Source organism: Podarcis cretensis, assembly GCF_951804945.1.
Source record: "Podarcis cretensis genome assembly, chromosome: 9".
Taxonomy (NCBI): Eukaryota; Metazoa; Chordata; class Lepidosauria; order Squamata; family Lacertidae; genus Podarcis; species Podarcis cretensis.
Window position 1 is genome coordinate 41,402,568 of NC_137178.1, and position 17,136 is coordinate 41,419,703.

The 17,136-nt window shown below is 42.0% G+C and overlaps 1 protein-coding gene across 1 annotated transcript in view; it reads left to right on the plus strand.

The window, feature by feature from the left end:
- Positions 1-17,136, plus strand: part of MND1 (meiotic nuclear divisions 1) — a 33,856-nt gene that overhangs the window by 3,105 nt on the left and 13,615 nt on the right. The window contains exons 2-4 of the mRNA XM_079990484.1: positions 1,092-1,157; positions 2,418-2,475; positions 5,419-5,567. Of these exons, the coding sequence (XP_079846610.1) occupies positions 1,092-1,157; positions 2,418-2,475; positions 5,419-5,567 (273 nt within the window). The remainder of the gene's footprint in view (positions 1-1,091; positions 1,158-2,417; positions 2,476-5,418; positions 5,568-17,136) is intronic.

Consider the following 17,136-nt stretch of genomic DNA (forward strand, 5'->3'; position numbering starts at 1 on the left):
AGTCTCAGATTTTCCTATTGTATGCCATCTCTTGGCATGGCATAGATGAGAAAGGCAAGGGAAGAGAGGCTTGGAGTAAGCAAGCAATTACTTCTGTGGTAGTTTACTTAAAAAGAAGAAGCTTATATTGCAGGTGGTGTTAGTCATTGTTTCAAATGTTGTTACTCATCCTAAATGTGCTGCCTGCCAATATTCTGAATGTGGGTCATCATGCTTGATAATGCTTGTGGTGCATAATGAATGGTGGAATCATATGCTTACCTGAAAGAGTGTCCCACAGAATTCAGAATAGATATGTATAGGCTTGCAGTGTAGGACAGGCTAGGAATATTTAGGATTCATTCAAATGTATTTGGAAGGAGAGGTTATGTAGTTTGCAGCAAGAGTCCTGGGCATACCATTATGGGTTCCCCTCTGACCCTTGACTTTCCCTGTAACAGCTAATTGCTAAGCTTCTTAAAAAAAATTAAAAGTGCCAACAATTGCTGCAAATAAAACCCAGGAGATTGCTCTGAATGTGCATTCCCACTCATATTCTCAGAATTGCATGCAATTTTTATTCAAGGGGGGTTGTCACAGAAGACTTTTCTGAAGGGCTGAACATGAACAGAAACTGATTCTGCATATCCTGGTAATTAGGTCTTAGTAGTTCATCGACTACATAGGCCAAAATCAATATAATCTAATAATACCAATTAAAGTCTTAATGGACTTATGTTGTCAGACCCACACCAGGTGTAACACCATGACCTCATAACGTATGATGCCACCTTTCTTTCCCATCTTTTAATTCAGCACCATTTATGACCTTTGTCCTTCCAGCAGAGATTTAGCCAATTCACTCATTTGGATTCAAGCCAAGGTGGAAGGTTCTTGCATAGTAGGCTTATAACTATAACCCAAACTAAAACACTACTTACAGTCCATATGGGAGGCATAGGAAGTTAATGTGTATTACTGAGCAGTTCGATTGTTGTTTTTTATTGTATCTTTCTTTTGTATTTATATTCTATTCACTGCTTTGGGGGCTTTTGAGCCAAAGCACTCTGTTTATATAAACGACAACATAATATGTTTTTCCCCCTATTCAGTCAAAGAAAAGGGGGCTGAGTGTTGAAGAGAAGAGAACACGGATGATGGAAATATTTTTTGAAACAGTAAGTAATACTTTGTTGTTGTAGGTAACATTATGAATGTTTCACAGTGAGCATGTATTGACCCAGAATTTAAACATGCAGTTGCCAAATGTGTGTAGGGCTGGCCCAGAACTGATTGCTGCAAACTGAATGTTTGTGCCAGAAGCCCCCATAATGTCAGAAAGGATGTGTACTACATTCTTGCACTCTAAGCTTGCACAGAGAGCTGGCTGTATCAAAACCAGTATGAGAGCCTTTGGCCTGCATTCTCCTTCTGGTATGGTGAGCACCTATTGAAGTTGGCTACCTGTGTGGTTGACAACCAGGACTGCATTAATTAAAGCAGAGATGTTTAAACCCCACACATTCTTGGACTACAGCTCCCATCATCCCCAACCATTAGCCATGCTGACAGGCTGGTGGGAATTGGAGTACAGCAGCATTTTGAAGGGATGCAGCTTTTCCATTCTTTCTTTAAAGTAAGATGTTCCAAGATGTTTTCAGAAATCAATCTGTATGTAGCTCTGAATTGCATAAACCTAAATGACCCCTAGACGGTTAAGTCCAGTCAAAGGTGACTATGGGGTGCGGCACTAATCTTACTTTTTAGGCCAAGGGAGTCGGTGTTTGTCCAAAATGCAGAAATGTCTTCATGCTTGAGACTTCATATATGTATATGTATATGTATATGTATATGTATATGTATATGTATATGTGTATGTGTGTGTGTGTGTGTGTATATATATGGATAATTTACTGTTTCCAGTTTGCCCAGTAGCAAGTGTAGACTTGTATTGATCACAAATAAGTAAGGTGGTTTTAGATCACATTCACACCATACATTTAAACTACATTAATACCGCTTTAACAGTCATGTCTTCTCCTAGGAGGCCTGTTAACTGTAATTTACCCTCAAAGAACTACATTTCCTAGAACCCTTGACAAACTACAGTTCTCAAGGTTCTTTGGGGAAAAGCTATGACTGCTAAAATGGTATGAGAGTGCTTTCAATGTACAGTACGGTATGGAATATGAACTTAGATAATTCCTGGGAGCTTTTGTTGCTCCCAGAAAGGCGCAGGTAGGAAATTAATCAGAAGGATAACCAGTTCCCATATGTGAAAGCAGTAATGTGGTGCAGTAACTTATGTAAGCTGCAAAGAGCACTGAGTCATAAATGTTACTCTTAAAACCACAAGCCCTTAGATTAATTGAAGGAATTTCAGAGTTACTGTATGATTATGGATGATGTGGATGTTATTTTTATTTTATTTGTGACAGAAAGATGTATTCCAACTAAAAGACATTGAGAAAATTGCTCCAAAAGAGAAAGGAATCAGTGAGTACCTAGACTTATTTCCCACCAAGCTTTTACTCATAATAGCAAACAGTTTTGCCAGGGAATCACATCATAGCTGTCAGCTTTTCCCTTTTCTTGTGAGGAATCCTAATCGGAATAAGGAAATTTCCCTTAAAAAAGTGGAAACGTTGACAGCTATGTATCACATCCTGTTCACGCATAAACTTTAAGAACGTGATCTAAATAGCAGTATTGTAAGGAACTATACGAGTGCTGTGCTCTTCATGGTGTAGGTGAGGGGTAGGAACTGGATCTGACCATCAGGCAGATCCTTACTTCTCCCTTCCACCCCTTGCCCCATGGGCCAAGTTTGGCAGGTTGATGGGGGTGCCCACATATCAATCACCTGTTTTCACAATCACACCAGGGAACCCATTTTTGTCTTGGTGTCAATTAGCTGATTGTTGGGATTTGCACAGCACCACGTATGGAGTTATGCAAGCCTTGACACTTACCTGGTTGTCGGTGCTTGCAGAAAGCTATGCACAGGTATTTGAAGGAGTTGCCAAGCTGCTGGTCTGTGGTGCTTGCAGACTCCCTTTGGTCCAACCACTTATTTGCATGCCTCATACCTGATGTGGATGTGGCTTGGCTAGAACAGCCTGATGGACCAGATGGAGAGACCCAGTGGACTGAATTAGGCCTGCAAGCTGGACAGTTCCCCATAGTTGCTGTAGGCTGATAAGGGAGGAACAAGGGAGAATCAAAACATACTGACCTTGTTGTTTGTGTGGAATTTCTACACACATATAACACTTCTTGCTCCATAATTAATATATAATTGAAATGCTAAAAATGGACTGAGGGGGGAGGGAGTTCTTTTCTTCTTTGGCCAGACAAGTGATTATTTTTTTTTTTATAAAATGCTTAAATTTTTTTGGTTCTGTAGCCATTTTAGGAATTCAAAGTATGTTGCATATAATTGTTTCTGACATACCTGCCAAAGAGACCAGTTCTATTCCTTGTGTTCCTCTGCAATATGTCAGCTGTGGTTATGTCATCTGTGTGCCAGATTTGGGCAGCAGGGGGACATAGAGAGGCAATTTCAGCAATGCTTAAACAAGTCTTAAATTTTTTTACTCTACAAATTTTCTGTACTCTGAACAACATCTAAATCAGGGGTTGCATGGCTAGTAGTCAGAGATGATGGGAATTGTATGCCAACAACATTTCAAGAGCCAGAAATTCCCAAAACCTGCTCTAGATATGATGAGTTGTATCCAATTGACATTATTAAAAATTACTAACGTAGAATCATTCATTTTAGTGGGCGACCCCGAGTACAACTTGATTCAATACACTAAATAACTTTTATTTGGGCTGATTCTGGAGACTAGAGCTAAGTTTTCTGTGCCCGAGACTTTGTGTGCATTTCCTTTTGACTAGTTTATTTTAGAAATTATAATGAGCTGTGAGATTTAAGATGGCAAGGGCTAGATATCCAAATAAATAAAACTTGCATCATGCAAGTTCAGAATTATCTTGGAACAGGTAGAATATAAAAACAATACCCCTTCCAGTTTAATTTAATAAATAATAATAGTAATAATAATAATAATAATACCATGACCTCGCAACAATGGCTGTTGAATGAGTTCAATAAGTCCCTTGGAAACTACAGACGTGGCCTCTTGACATCTTCCAGGATAATAATTCCCACTCACATTATACAGAACTTATAACCCATCTACTCTCAGTAGCCAGAAGCATCATAGCCAGACTGGAGAGACCTGTCAGGAGTAAACATGGTCCAATGGTATCAAATAGTATAGGAAACAGCCTTATTAGAAGAAAAATTCACCAATAAACTGAAACTGACATGGGGACAAATAGAAGAAGACACCTTCACCCTGGTTGGGTTCCCCTTTATCACATACATAGCCCAACAAGACAACAACAATAATTCACTGACAGCATACAAATCAATATGTCTAGCCTGACCCAAAAACCCACACACTCACACACATAAACAAAGACAACCAAGCACACCCTAAGCCACCCCAACCTTTTTCACCACCAAGGAAATATAGCAGGTGAATAGAAAGAGAACCCACACACGTGACGCTGACACAGAACCCCACACATACACTAAGTAGAAAAATAGAAGCATTGCCACTCCACCCCACCCTATGCTCCCTCCCCCTCTTTCCCCCCTCTTTTCTTCCCAACCTAAATACTGCATGCAACACTAATGTCTCACAACAAATGTAAGTGATCTGTAGAAAACACAACTTGAAAAAAGAAACAATGCACATACTTTTGTACACTAAGAAATCTTTAATAAAAATTAATTTAAAAAGAAGGTACAGTGGTACCTCGGGTTAAGAACTTAATTCGTTCTGGAGGTCTGTTCTTAACCTAAAGCTGTTCTTAACCTGAGGTACCACTTTACCTAATGGGGCCTCCCGCTGCTGCCACGCCGCCGGAACACGATTTCAGTTCTCATCCTGAAGCAAAGTTCTTAACCCAAGATACTATTTCTGGGTTAGCGGAGTCTGTAACCTGAAGCGTATGTAACCCGAGGTACCACTGTACTGGTACTAACAGTAGCATACCCTACAGAACCACCCTCAGTTATTCCGCTAGAGTAGAGTCTTATGTCATCCTCTGAGGAGTATGTCACATGACTATCTTCCCATCACATGACAACTTTCATGCCTTGTGGCAGAGATTCTCTTAGAAGTGCAATATGAGCTTCCTGGGTCAGGCCAGTGGCTCATCTAGCACAGCATCCTGTTCTCACAGTTGCCAGCCTATGGGAAGTTCATGCTCAGCAAGCCTAATTTAATCCATACTGTCCTGCAGTGACTGGCAGAATTTGCCCAAGTACCATACTTGTAGTATATAGTATGGTTTCAGAATTAGCCAGAGTTCTCAATGTCCAGTAAAAGTGTTCTAATGCAGTGTTTGTGTCCTTGACAGCTGCTATGTCGGTGAAGGAGGTCTTACAGAGCTTAGTCGATGATAGTATGGTGGACACGGACAGGATTGGGACTTCAAATTATTTTTGGGCTTTTCCAAGTAAAGCTCTTCATGCAAGAAAGCGTAAACTGGAGGAACTGCAGAATCAGGTAATTCAAGGTTTGTAGTCTACCTGCCACCCACCACATATGGATGGAGGGATGCCTGAAGGCCAGCATAATTTCAAGTAACATTTCCCCCTCTTCTGTTCTCGCAGTTAATAAACCAACATGTTGGTGGTTGTAAACCTGGCCTGTTACATAATTTGAAGCCACTGGCCTTTTCTCTCAAATATTTATTCATTACAACTATTTATAATCCGTTCTTTAGGGCACAAAGACTTTCAGAATGTCTCTGCATGTAACCTAGTTCTTTGGCCCTAGGCATATGTTTCGAGCTGTATGCTTAATAGATAGCACTTAAAATATTTACTGGGCATAATAATCATTTTGCATCCAAGATGTTTAAATTCTAGATTATGACCTCAGCATTCATAGCCTTAACTATGATGAACTTAGATGCATACATAGTTAAGGGCAGCAGGGCGTGGGGTGGAGGAATAATCCAATGTATGGTCTCTTTTCAAAAAGCAGAGTTTGTACCTTAGGGAAGGTTGGAGGAAATACACAATCCCATGGTCTGTTCTTGATTGATTTACTACTGTGAAGGAACAACAGTGTGTTCCATCTGTGCTGACCCTTCTACAGAATTAGTTGATTCTTCAATGAAATAATTATTAAATTGAAATATTCCTCTCTCTGGGAAATGATCTCAGACTCGTATTTTCCCCTGTCGTGGATAGTGTGCCATCCAATCTAGCTCAAGTGAAGCACTGATAGCTAAAGCCAAATTACTTTGGTAATTACAAAGCACCACTACCACAGAAATCTAGTGAAAAATATACATGGATGCATTGGTTCCTTTAAGGAAATGAAATTCTAAGATTCATATGGAATGAATGCAGTTAATTTTTCAGTGAATGAATGCCCCGTAGAATGGGGCATTTTAAGTGCTTGCTCAAACTACTTCCTAACAACTTAGAAATCTCTTGTGACTTCAGAAATGAAAAAAAATCTGAATATTCTTTCTGTATGTTTTATTGTAAGGGACGCAGGTGGCGCTGTGGGTTAAAGCCTCAGCGCCTAGGGCTTGCCGATCGAAAGGTCGGCGGTTCGAATCCCTGCGGCGGGGTGCGCTCCCGCTGCTCGGTCCCAGCGCCTGCCAACCTAGCAGTTCAAAAGCACCTCCGGGTGCAAGTAGATAAATAGGGACCGCTTACCAGCGGGAAGGTAAACGGCGTTTCCGTGTGCGGCTCTGGCTCTGGCCAGAGCAGCGATGTCACGCTGGCCACGTGACCCGGAAGTGTCTCCGGACAGCGCTGGCCCCTGGCCTCTTAAGTGAGATGGGCGCACAACCCCAGAGTCTGTCAAGACTGGCCTGTACGGGCAGGGGTACCTTTACTTTACCTTTATGTTTTATTGTACTGTCTGTGGCAAAATGAGGAAAGGGATACTGGTCACAGGGAGGCGAGGATCTCTTTAGTGCTCTGAACCTGGAGGAAAATATGCTTTAGGGGTCTTTCTTTTTGTTCTCTGTGAGTGGGGGAAGAGACCACCATCCTGTAGCCTACAATTATTCCACTTTCCAGTCTTCTTTTACAGGATTATTGGATACAAAAAGCTTCGTGGTGGTTGTTTGATTAAATGTTAAGCTTTAGTTGACTAATTGTTAAAAAGTGACAGATTTAAATTCAACTGATTGAATTTGATGAAGGTGTTGCCATGTGTTAGGTTTCCAAGGGGTTGCTCGAGAGCAAGCAGGCAAATATCTCCCTGCTCGGCTGAGAAGCCTTGCTTTTGCTGCAAAAATTAACCTTATCTGTGCGGAGCGCCACTCTCCCGTGGCTGACTCAATTGCTGGCAGAATCTGTGAGTGGGCGGTTCCTAAATTTTCCCCAGCAAAGCAATTTCTTGACGCCCAGTCTGCGCCTCCCCTCTCTGCACGGATGCTTACTGCGCAAGTAGGGCGTGGGTAACGGAGGACCCCTCTCCTCCCCGCTTTGCCCAGGCAAGGTGTCCTGGCACCGCCTCACCTCCTCCGAGCCCTGCAGCTCCTCTCCACTGGAGGCGTGGTTACTCTCCTCCATTGAAGAGGAGCTGCTTCCCACAATCCTTGGAGGCTCTCTATAATCTGTTCGGCTTTTCCTCTCTCCCTCCTGAACCGATGGCAGTTCCCTGACACTGTGTTTGCTGTAGTGCATTTTTGCTGCAAATCTTTGAACTTTACATCCCATAAAACCTATCCTGATCATGACTGCACCAAGAAAGAGATGTTGGGATCATGGTGGCTGCCCAATGAAAATGTCAAGGTAGTGTGCAGCCACTGCAACAAAAAATAAAATTCCATGAATGTTGAAATATATACAGGACAGACAAATTAAAGAAAGCACTTCTTCAGACAGTGCAAAGTTAACGTCTGGCATCCAGTCCCGTCAGATGTACTGATGGCCACCAACTTAGATGGCTTTAAAAATGTATTGGGCAAGTTCAGAGAAGATAAGGCAAGCCATGATAGCTGTGTACTGCATCCAGTTTTGGAAGCAGTATGACTGAATACCAGGAACCGGGGAAGACAAATGAGGAGGGTACTTTGGTCTTGGTGTCCTGTTTGTAGCTTCCTGTAGACAACAGATTGGCCACTGTGAGAACAGGATACTGGACTAGATGGTGCCATTGGTTTAATCCAGCAAGGCTCTTCTTTTGCTCCCTTGCAATCTTGCATGCTTTCAGATTGTGTGGGGATAGGGCAGGCACAGGCAAACTCGGCCCTCCAGATGTTTTGGGACTACAACTCCCAACATCCCTGACCACTGGTCCTGTTAGCTAGGGATGATGGGAGTTGTAGTCCCAAAACATCTGGAGGGCCGAGTTTGCCTATGCCTGGGACACCGTGGGGTGTCATGGCTAATCATTCTTTAATGTTGGAGAATATTAATGCGGCAGGTGCTTTTTAAATACGTCCCAAATACATTTATGCATTACTTTGTATATGCTTCAAGTTATTTTATTTAACAGAATAGGACTAGGTACTCAGCTATTAGTTTCAGCAGGTTGTGGATCAGCCTGATCAGCTATAGCTTCAAGAGTAAATGTTCCGACCAATGTGTCATTGTTGTTTTAATATTGCCGTTTCTCTTGATTAAAGGTTTCCTTAAGCTCCTGCAAAACCTGTATTAGATTCATGCATATAGGATTTGTTCATTGTGAATAGTGAGTTGTGTTAGAACAGTTGGCCACCCTCACCTACCTCTGTTATCCTGCAGAGTTCAAGAAGACAGGACTGTTACAACATTTCTTAAGTATGTTTTTATCAGGTTACATAAGGTTTAAGGTATACCTATTAGTTACTAGTGTGGGGGAGGATATTGTCATAATATTTATATACGGGCTCTAACAAAGCCTTGTACAAAAAGAATTTTACAACTGGTGTTGCCTGCAGGCTCACAATGTAATTCTTCAGAAAAGTAACTTAATTGTGTGCCTCATTTGAGTATGGCTTACAGGATTGTAAAATAGTCTAATGAGATGTCAATGACTGTGTTATTTTCTATTTGATGCTTATTGGCTTTATGGTACAGGTGCCCCCAAAGATTCCATTGTTGCAGCTTTTATTATTTACCACTTCTTTTCATAAACAACATGCTGTACAGAACACAGAATGCAATCTAGTCTCTACTCACAGGGCACTGCTTAAAGGACAGAAAAGGGATCTTTTCTTAGGAGTGGGGACAGCTGTGTATGAGTCACAAAGGCAGGAGTGAGAGTTTAAAGCAATGCATGTTGACATAACAAGCAACCTAGTATGCTGGTTGTGTCTTTATTGAAGTGTGCTGTCATAGTAAATTGATATCAGAATAAATGTCAGTTGATAACCAGTTTCTATAACCAGGCGTGCTTAAATCACCCTCCTTCTCACAGGTCAATTTGGAATGGGCTCTGGTAAAACAATTTATTTAAAAAAAAATCAGGAAATAGAAACCTGGGCTGGAATAAAATTACCTGGTGCTGAAATGACAACAAAGTAAACTCAAAGTACCACCACTAAAAAGGGTCTTATACCAATTGTCATCCATTGATGGCACCTGGAGAAGGACCTCAGTAAAAATATAATAATAATAATAATAATAATAATAATAATAATAATAATACTCCACCCATCTGGCTGGGTTTCCCCAGCCACTCTGGGCAGCTGCCAACAGAATATTAAAAATGCGATAAAACATCAAACATTAAAAAAACTTCGCCAAACAGAAGATTAGGTGGAGACAGGTGATCTTTAAGGTACCTTTGTCACACGGGCAGCTGCTTTATACGGAATCAGACCTATTAGTCTCTCTAGATCATGTATGTCCAACTCCCAAGAGACTGCGATCTACTCCTACAGTTGTTGACCTTTTTTTTGGCCAATTGATCTGGATCACACAGTCGACCAGGGATGCCCCACGATCAACCAAGATAGTGATCGACCGGTTGGACATGCCTGCTCTAGATCAGTGTTCCTTGTATTGATGTTGCGATTTCATCCAGAAGACATTCCCAGGCCTACTTGAAGTTGCTGGTGAATATCACTGACCTATGGCCCTCCCCCAAAGCATTAAAGGTCAAAGCTCGTCCATTAAATTGGGCCTGGAAGTGGAGTGGGAGTAGTGAAGTTGATAAATACTCTTACTTTCCAGTCCCAATTAGCAAAATTAAAGCTCTATTTTGAAATAATTGAAGTTTGTCAGCAGCCTTCAAAGGTAGTCCCACCTGCAGTGTATTTCAGTAGTCCAAACAGGAGCTTGGAAGAGCCTTGCAACATCGTCTCTATGCTGTCCTAGAACACTGGTGCAAAATCCCAAGCACCAGAATTCCTGACAACACTAGTAAACACCCAGGAGCCCTTGGAGGTATATTTTGCAGAGGTTCAGGCACATGAGATGCTGCTGCTGTGCACGAGGCCTTGGGATGTAGGAAAATATGGAAATGCTATTTAGTGGGCTAAAGAGCCAGGAGAGCTGCAGACTTGGCAAACCAAACTGGACCTAAACTACAGAGAAGGTTTCAAACTGGCTCCAAGGAGTTTGGGGGTGTGGGGCTGAAATATTTAAACTCCCAAAGTGTCTGGTCAGAGATTTCCTTGGCCTCGTTTTGCCCTGATGTGCAAGCTTTCAACAAACAGGGAATCGTTTTCGTAAGGTAGTTTTCAAACATGTGATCTTGCAGTTCGCAATCAGAAGTGGCAGTCCAAAAAGGACTGTACAATATGCAGAATAAAATAAAATAAAATAAAAATTCCCCACATTTGAATTGGGCCTTAATGTTCTGCTTGGCATACCAACAAATTTCTGTGTTGCCTTTGGTTTAGAAGATACATGTGCTAAAATGTGTTTTTATCCACATGCAACCAAATTCATGCTTTATACATAGACTGGGAAGATTTACTCCCCTCAAAAGAAAGTTCTGTCAGTATTCAAAGACACCCATTCAGCAACTGCTGTTATAAAACCCTACAGTTTTTTTAGCCTTTGAGGAATTGCTGAACCACACCCAGCACATTTTGGACCAGCAGTGGTGTCTGACTCATCCGCACCCAACCAGGAAAACAAGACTTTTTCTGCTCCTTGGAATTTTTAACAGTATGACTAAACCTGGGTGCATTCTGACTTAGTGAAATGGCCCCCTATATTCCTGGAGAATCACAATTTTTGGAGCATTATGTCCTATATCAAGCCATCTGTGATGTGGAAGGTAATAGCAAAAACACCTGATTTGTGTGTTTCTGGTAATTAGTGAGCCTTACTCTAGAAATATAGCACCCTATCCACCCATAAAGCAGAGACATCACCTTGCCGACAAAGGTCCGTATAGTCAAAGCTATGGTTTTCCCAGTAGTGATGTATGGAAGTGAGAGCTAGACCATAAAGAAGGCTGATCACCGAAGAATTGATGCTTTTGAATTATGGTGCTGGAGGAGACTCTTGAGAGTCCCATGGACTGCAAGAAGATCAAACCTATCCATTCTTAAGGAAATCAGCCCTGAGTGCTCACTGGAAGGACAGATCCTGAAGCTGAGGCTCCAATATTTTGGCCACCTCATGAGAAGACTCCCTGGAAAAGACCCTGATGTTGGGAAAGATTGAAGGCACAAGAAGAAGGGGACGAGAGAGGACAAGATGGTTGGACAGTGTTCTTGAAGCTACCAGCATGAGTTTGACCAAACTGTGGGAGGCAGTGGAAGAGAAGAGTGCCTGGTGTGCTCTGGTCCATGGGGTCACGAAGAATTGGACACGACTAAACGACTAAACAACAACATCCATCCATTTTAATTAATTTACATGGAACTTTTGTTACAAATGTGTTTTTCAGACCTTTATCTTGCCTCTCTTCTCAAGAGTATTCAGAAACATTACAATCACTTTCATTTACAGGAAACTGAGACTGAAAGTGACTAAGCTGAAATCATCCTTCCTGAGCCTTTGGCAGATGAGATACTTCAACACAATTCCACCCAAGACCAGACAAAACCTAGGATTATTCTACTTTTGAATGACGACAAACTGTAATCAGTGTAGATAGCTGGCCAACAGCCAAATTAAAGTAGAGTAATATGTGGGTTAAAGCCTCAGCGCCTAGGGCTTGCCGATCGAAAGGTCGGCGGTTCGAATCCCTGCGGCGGGGTGCGCTCCCGCTGCTCGGTCCCAGCGCCTGCCAACCTAGCAGTTCGAAAGCACCTCCGGGTGTAAGTAGATAAATAGGGACCGCTTACCAGCGGGAAGGTAAACGGCGTTTCCGTGTGCGGCTCTGGCTCGCCAGAGCAGCGATGTCAGGCTGGCCACGTGACCCGGAAGTGTCTCCGGACAGCGCTGGCCCCTGGCCTCTTAAGTGAGATGGGCGCACAACCCCAGAGGCTGTCAAGACTGGCCCGTACGGGCAGGGGTACCTTTACCTTTACCTAATATATATATATATTTATAAAAACACCCCTACAGACCCAATCATGCCCTGTTTGGGTCTTAGAATTATACTTTGGGGTTTAATTCTAAGACCATTTTGTGGTTCACCTCAGATGCCAAAATGTATTGTTAGTCGTTGATTTCACACTGTTTCTGTGCTTTTAACACTTGCATCGCAGGCATACATTTTGCAGGTCATGTTTATCCAGTCATAGCTTCTTCATGCTGGGAACAGGTTTAATTGTGGGATTTCTGCCTGCATTGTAGTTCTCAAAGCACAGGAGCTTTGCCAGAAAAAAAAAGTTTGTAAGTGGAAAAGGAGGGCTGCCCCTAGGCATTTGGAGTTAACAGCAGACTGTGCTGAGGCTAGCCAGCACATGAACAGCCTTGAGTGAACTGATTAGCTGTAGGTTTGGGGTGCAGGGTAGCAAGTACATTTTCAGTAGAAGCAAATATACCAGTGTGAAAATGAACCATAAACAGGGGGGAGATCAGGAGCACTGCAGCCAAACAGTGAAAGACACAGAGAAGACGATGCACAGGAGGACATGGGAACTGAAGCTCAAGTTAGATGACAGCTGGGCAGCTAACATTTGTGTTTGTGGTGCTTGCCTAATTCACATACAAGATCTCTTACTTGTTTCTCTTTTTTCACTCTCAAGGGGGCTTTGAACTGGGCCAGAATGTCTAGAATGTTGAAAGTAGCAAGCCCAAGAGTATAGGGAACCTTTCTGTTTAGTTGGTCTGTAATAGTTGTACTGTGAATAGACAATTTGAGTTAGGATTGCAGAATTCCATCATGTTTGCAGCTGTCAGTATGAGCTAGAAGACATTGCTTAATTCATTCACAGTCTGCATTCCAGGTTGCTTGGTAAATTGGGTACCTACTGTAGAGCGACTGATAATCCTAGACAAGGGTGACTTCCCCTAACAAAATTCTAGCATAATATCTATTGCTTAGGTTCTACACCTGTTCACTTTGCTCCTAACATTAAGACCTCTTGTGACTTAGACCTCTGCTCCAATGCATAGCTTCAAGAACTAGCCTGCCATCCTCATGGTGATGGTGATGATTTTATGAATCACATTTCATATATAGATTTCAAGGTGATTTACAATAAAAACAACTGAAATAGGTTTTAAAACAACATCCCCCCCCATCCAGCTGAAAAAAGGTTGTTGAAACAAAAATGTCTTCAGTTGTAAGTCCATGGCAGCTTGAATTGGATTTACTTCTGAGGAGATGGACTGGTGATTATGGAACTCTAGTGAACAGAAAATAGCTCATCAAAATGCTAAATGGGATTTGGTGCCAGGTAAAGCATGTGGGAGGATTATGGATATGCAAAATCACACATGGTTGCAGATTTTGGGTAGATGCAGTTAAAGCTCTCCTTTTTATTCTCTGCTGCCTCTTTTAAAACTGAATTGGTGTATGTAGAATTCCACAGCCAACCATCTGTCCCTCAGGCCAAGCCAGAGAGCTCAGTTATGAGGCACTGAGGCTTTGCTCTGCCTTTTCAATATACAAAAATGTTCCCGTTCCAATTTTGTCTTACTATAAAAAGCAGTACTTTGCCTGAATTAATTAGTTTCTGTTTGCTAGCTGTAAGGTTTTCTAACTGGCCAAGCAAAACACACACACACACTTTTTGCAATTGCATATATATTGCCATGAGCAGAATTAATTAAATAAGAAAATAAGAGATACATTGCACTGATAAAATGATCTGTTGTAGAATATCACTATATAGTTAATCAAAAGTCTTACTGCAGTTATGACAGAACCGCTCATCAAATCCAGTGTATCAATCTGGATGTTATTGTCTGCTTGCTACAAGTAGAGGGCAGCTGGTGTCTAAGAGTTACTTGCAGAACTATGGGTGGTATCCAGTGTACTTGCTCCATTGTCGCAAGGATTTCTGTTTGTGCAACAGGAACTTCCTTTATTTTGCTCTCTCCATGTGCAACCTCCCATAATCTGCTCCAGAGGCTTGAGAACCCCCCAAAACGGAACAGATGGGGGGGGGGAGAGAAGAGGAGAGAGGGGGAAAGGTCTGTTCCGCAGCCAAAAGTCCTTGTGCTGATGAAATGAATGCACTGAATTCTTCCCAATAGATCCAGACAGTTCCTTGTAAACCAGATTACATTTACCAACTAGCATTTAAATACTGAAGCCAGGTTCTTTTTTGGAATACATAGTAGTTCATTACCATTATTAGGGCAACCGAAATGTTACAAATAGAGTGCAAGCTTTTGAGTTCTCCAGAATGCATTAGCTGGCTAGATAGAACATAAACCGAAGCTAATGGGGTGAGGGATTTTGACTGACACTGAAGTCGTGGAGTCTGCTGGAAAGGGAAAGTAGCAGTGGACATGAAAATGAAACTCTTAGATGTACCAAGACTTGTTGCATGTGTCCTTCCCTGCCTCTGCTGGAATTCCAGGATGCAAGCCAGAGTCTGGCTTGTTGTGACATTGGAACCTGGGCTTGTGGTTTGTTTCCCCCAAACAAACCACAAACATTAAGCCAAGAACAAACCTTGGCAACATTCATGGTTTATTTGGAGAGAAACAAACTAGGAGTACGTTTGGACATCATGATAAACCAGATTCTGGCTTGTTTCCCTGTGTGTTCACTTTAAACCAGTTTGCTTTATCTGTGGTTTAGATTTAATGTGTAAACCAGGCTAACATTTCCCTGTTCCTGAGGATGTGGCCAGATTCATGGCATAACAGTCAGATTTTTAATTTTATTTCTATGATGTATGCATGTGTGCATGCCTTTCTAGATTGCAGGTGTGCAAACCATTATAAGTGGTTAAGAACATAGGATTTGTATGGTGGTCAGAACCAGTGCTTTTCTTCTAGAAAAAAATGTGCCAGTACTCACCATGAAGTTGTTACAATAAATGCCACACTTTCAACCAGAGCTTTCTTTGGGGGGGGGGGAGTGCCGGTACTGCGTGGCCTTGAGTACCCCCTGGAGAAAAAAGCAGTGGTCAGAACTCAGTTGTGATTACTTTAGCATTGCAGTTTGTGTGTTTTTTAATATGTTCTTATGCCATATTTGCATTGTTTTCCTGGCTATAAAATATTAAGTGTGTTACAGCTTTAAAAGGTCATTATAGCAAGGAATACTTTTCAGTGGCTGCACTTGAAGGACATTGGTTTGAATTCTAGCCAGTGCATATTTTATGATTAGGGCTTGCATTTGCGTGAGCAACACCATGATCGTAAACATGGCTATCTGGGAGAAAGGGTCATTGATTTCATCACAACTTTTTTCTTCTTCTAATATGTGTTCTTAGCACTGCAGTGAGGTTTGTAGAAACTTTTCTACTACAGTGGTTCCTTGGTTGTCGAACGGCTTGGCTCCTGAACAAATTGGCTCCTGAACACCGCAAACCCGGAAGTAAGTGTTCTGGTTTGCAAACTTTTTTTGGAAGCTGAACTTCCAACGCGGCTTCCGCTTGAGTGCAGGAAGCTCCTGCGGCCAATTGGAAGCCGCATCTTGATTTTCGAACGGTTCCAGGAGTCGAACGGATTAAGTTTGACAATCAAGGTTCCACTGTACTACTAAACAGAGTTGTAAAACAAGTTTAAGGGGAGATTTCACGTTAGTCTGCTTTAAAGTTTTGGAATCCGGAAAGCGGGTATCTGAGTTTCTGCATTTGACTAGAAAAAAAACAGGAGATGAGGTCTGCAAATCTTTGCAGTGGAAGGACACCTTTTAAAAAGGCTTCACCATAAAAGGCGATGTGGATAGAGTGGGAGCTGTAAGTACTTGTCAGTGAGTCAGCAAAAGAGAACCTTAGCAATGTCATTTGAATAATGTGTTGCGAACTGTTCTTAGTCGTGCTGGAAGAATGAATCTGAAAAAGTGCTATATAAGCAGGATTTCTTGAGACCTTAGAAACACAATAGCCTCTGCATTATAAGTATTATATGCACTATATTTTGTTGATAATTGAATTGCTGGGCAACTTAGGAGCATGTAAGGTTACTGCTTAGCCAATGGTGCTTTTTTGACAGTAGCTGCTAATAAACTATGAACGTGCATTGGAATCCCATCTAGTCTTTTTGTTTAATGTTGGAAAGAGCTGTGTAAGTGTATTCACATGAACTCTGCTTGAATTCATAATAAATATAGTCACTGTTCATTTCATTAAACCCCGTCTGTCTTTGTTGCATGGTATCTGGAAGGCCTGCACAGCTTGACACCCACCAGCTGTTAATGGCGACCTTTCAGTGGTTTCATAAACCACCTTGATGCAGTTTTGAAGATACCATAGCAAGAAGTTTAAAAGCTCACTGGCCCCAGTACATGGCTGGTGGGTTGTATTCAGCTTGGTGATTCAGTTGTTGTACCCCTTTGATATGTAGGTATCTTTGTTGTTTCACCCAGAACAAATGTGTTGCTTCAGTGTAGCAGGTCCGTCATATCCATAAATGGTTATATGTGCAAATTTCACATTGTGGGAGAGGCAGACCCCCCCCCCCCATATTGGAGTTCTCCTGAAAAGAAATTGTGATGGCAAATCTCTACGTGATCCACCACTTGATCTGAAGCAGATGAGGGTATCCCACCGCCGCCACGGCAAGAGACTTGATGTTGCATGCTTGGAAACTTAAAGATGCACTTGCGGTCTGAAGTGCTACAGTCCAGAATTAGATTTCCTTCC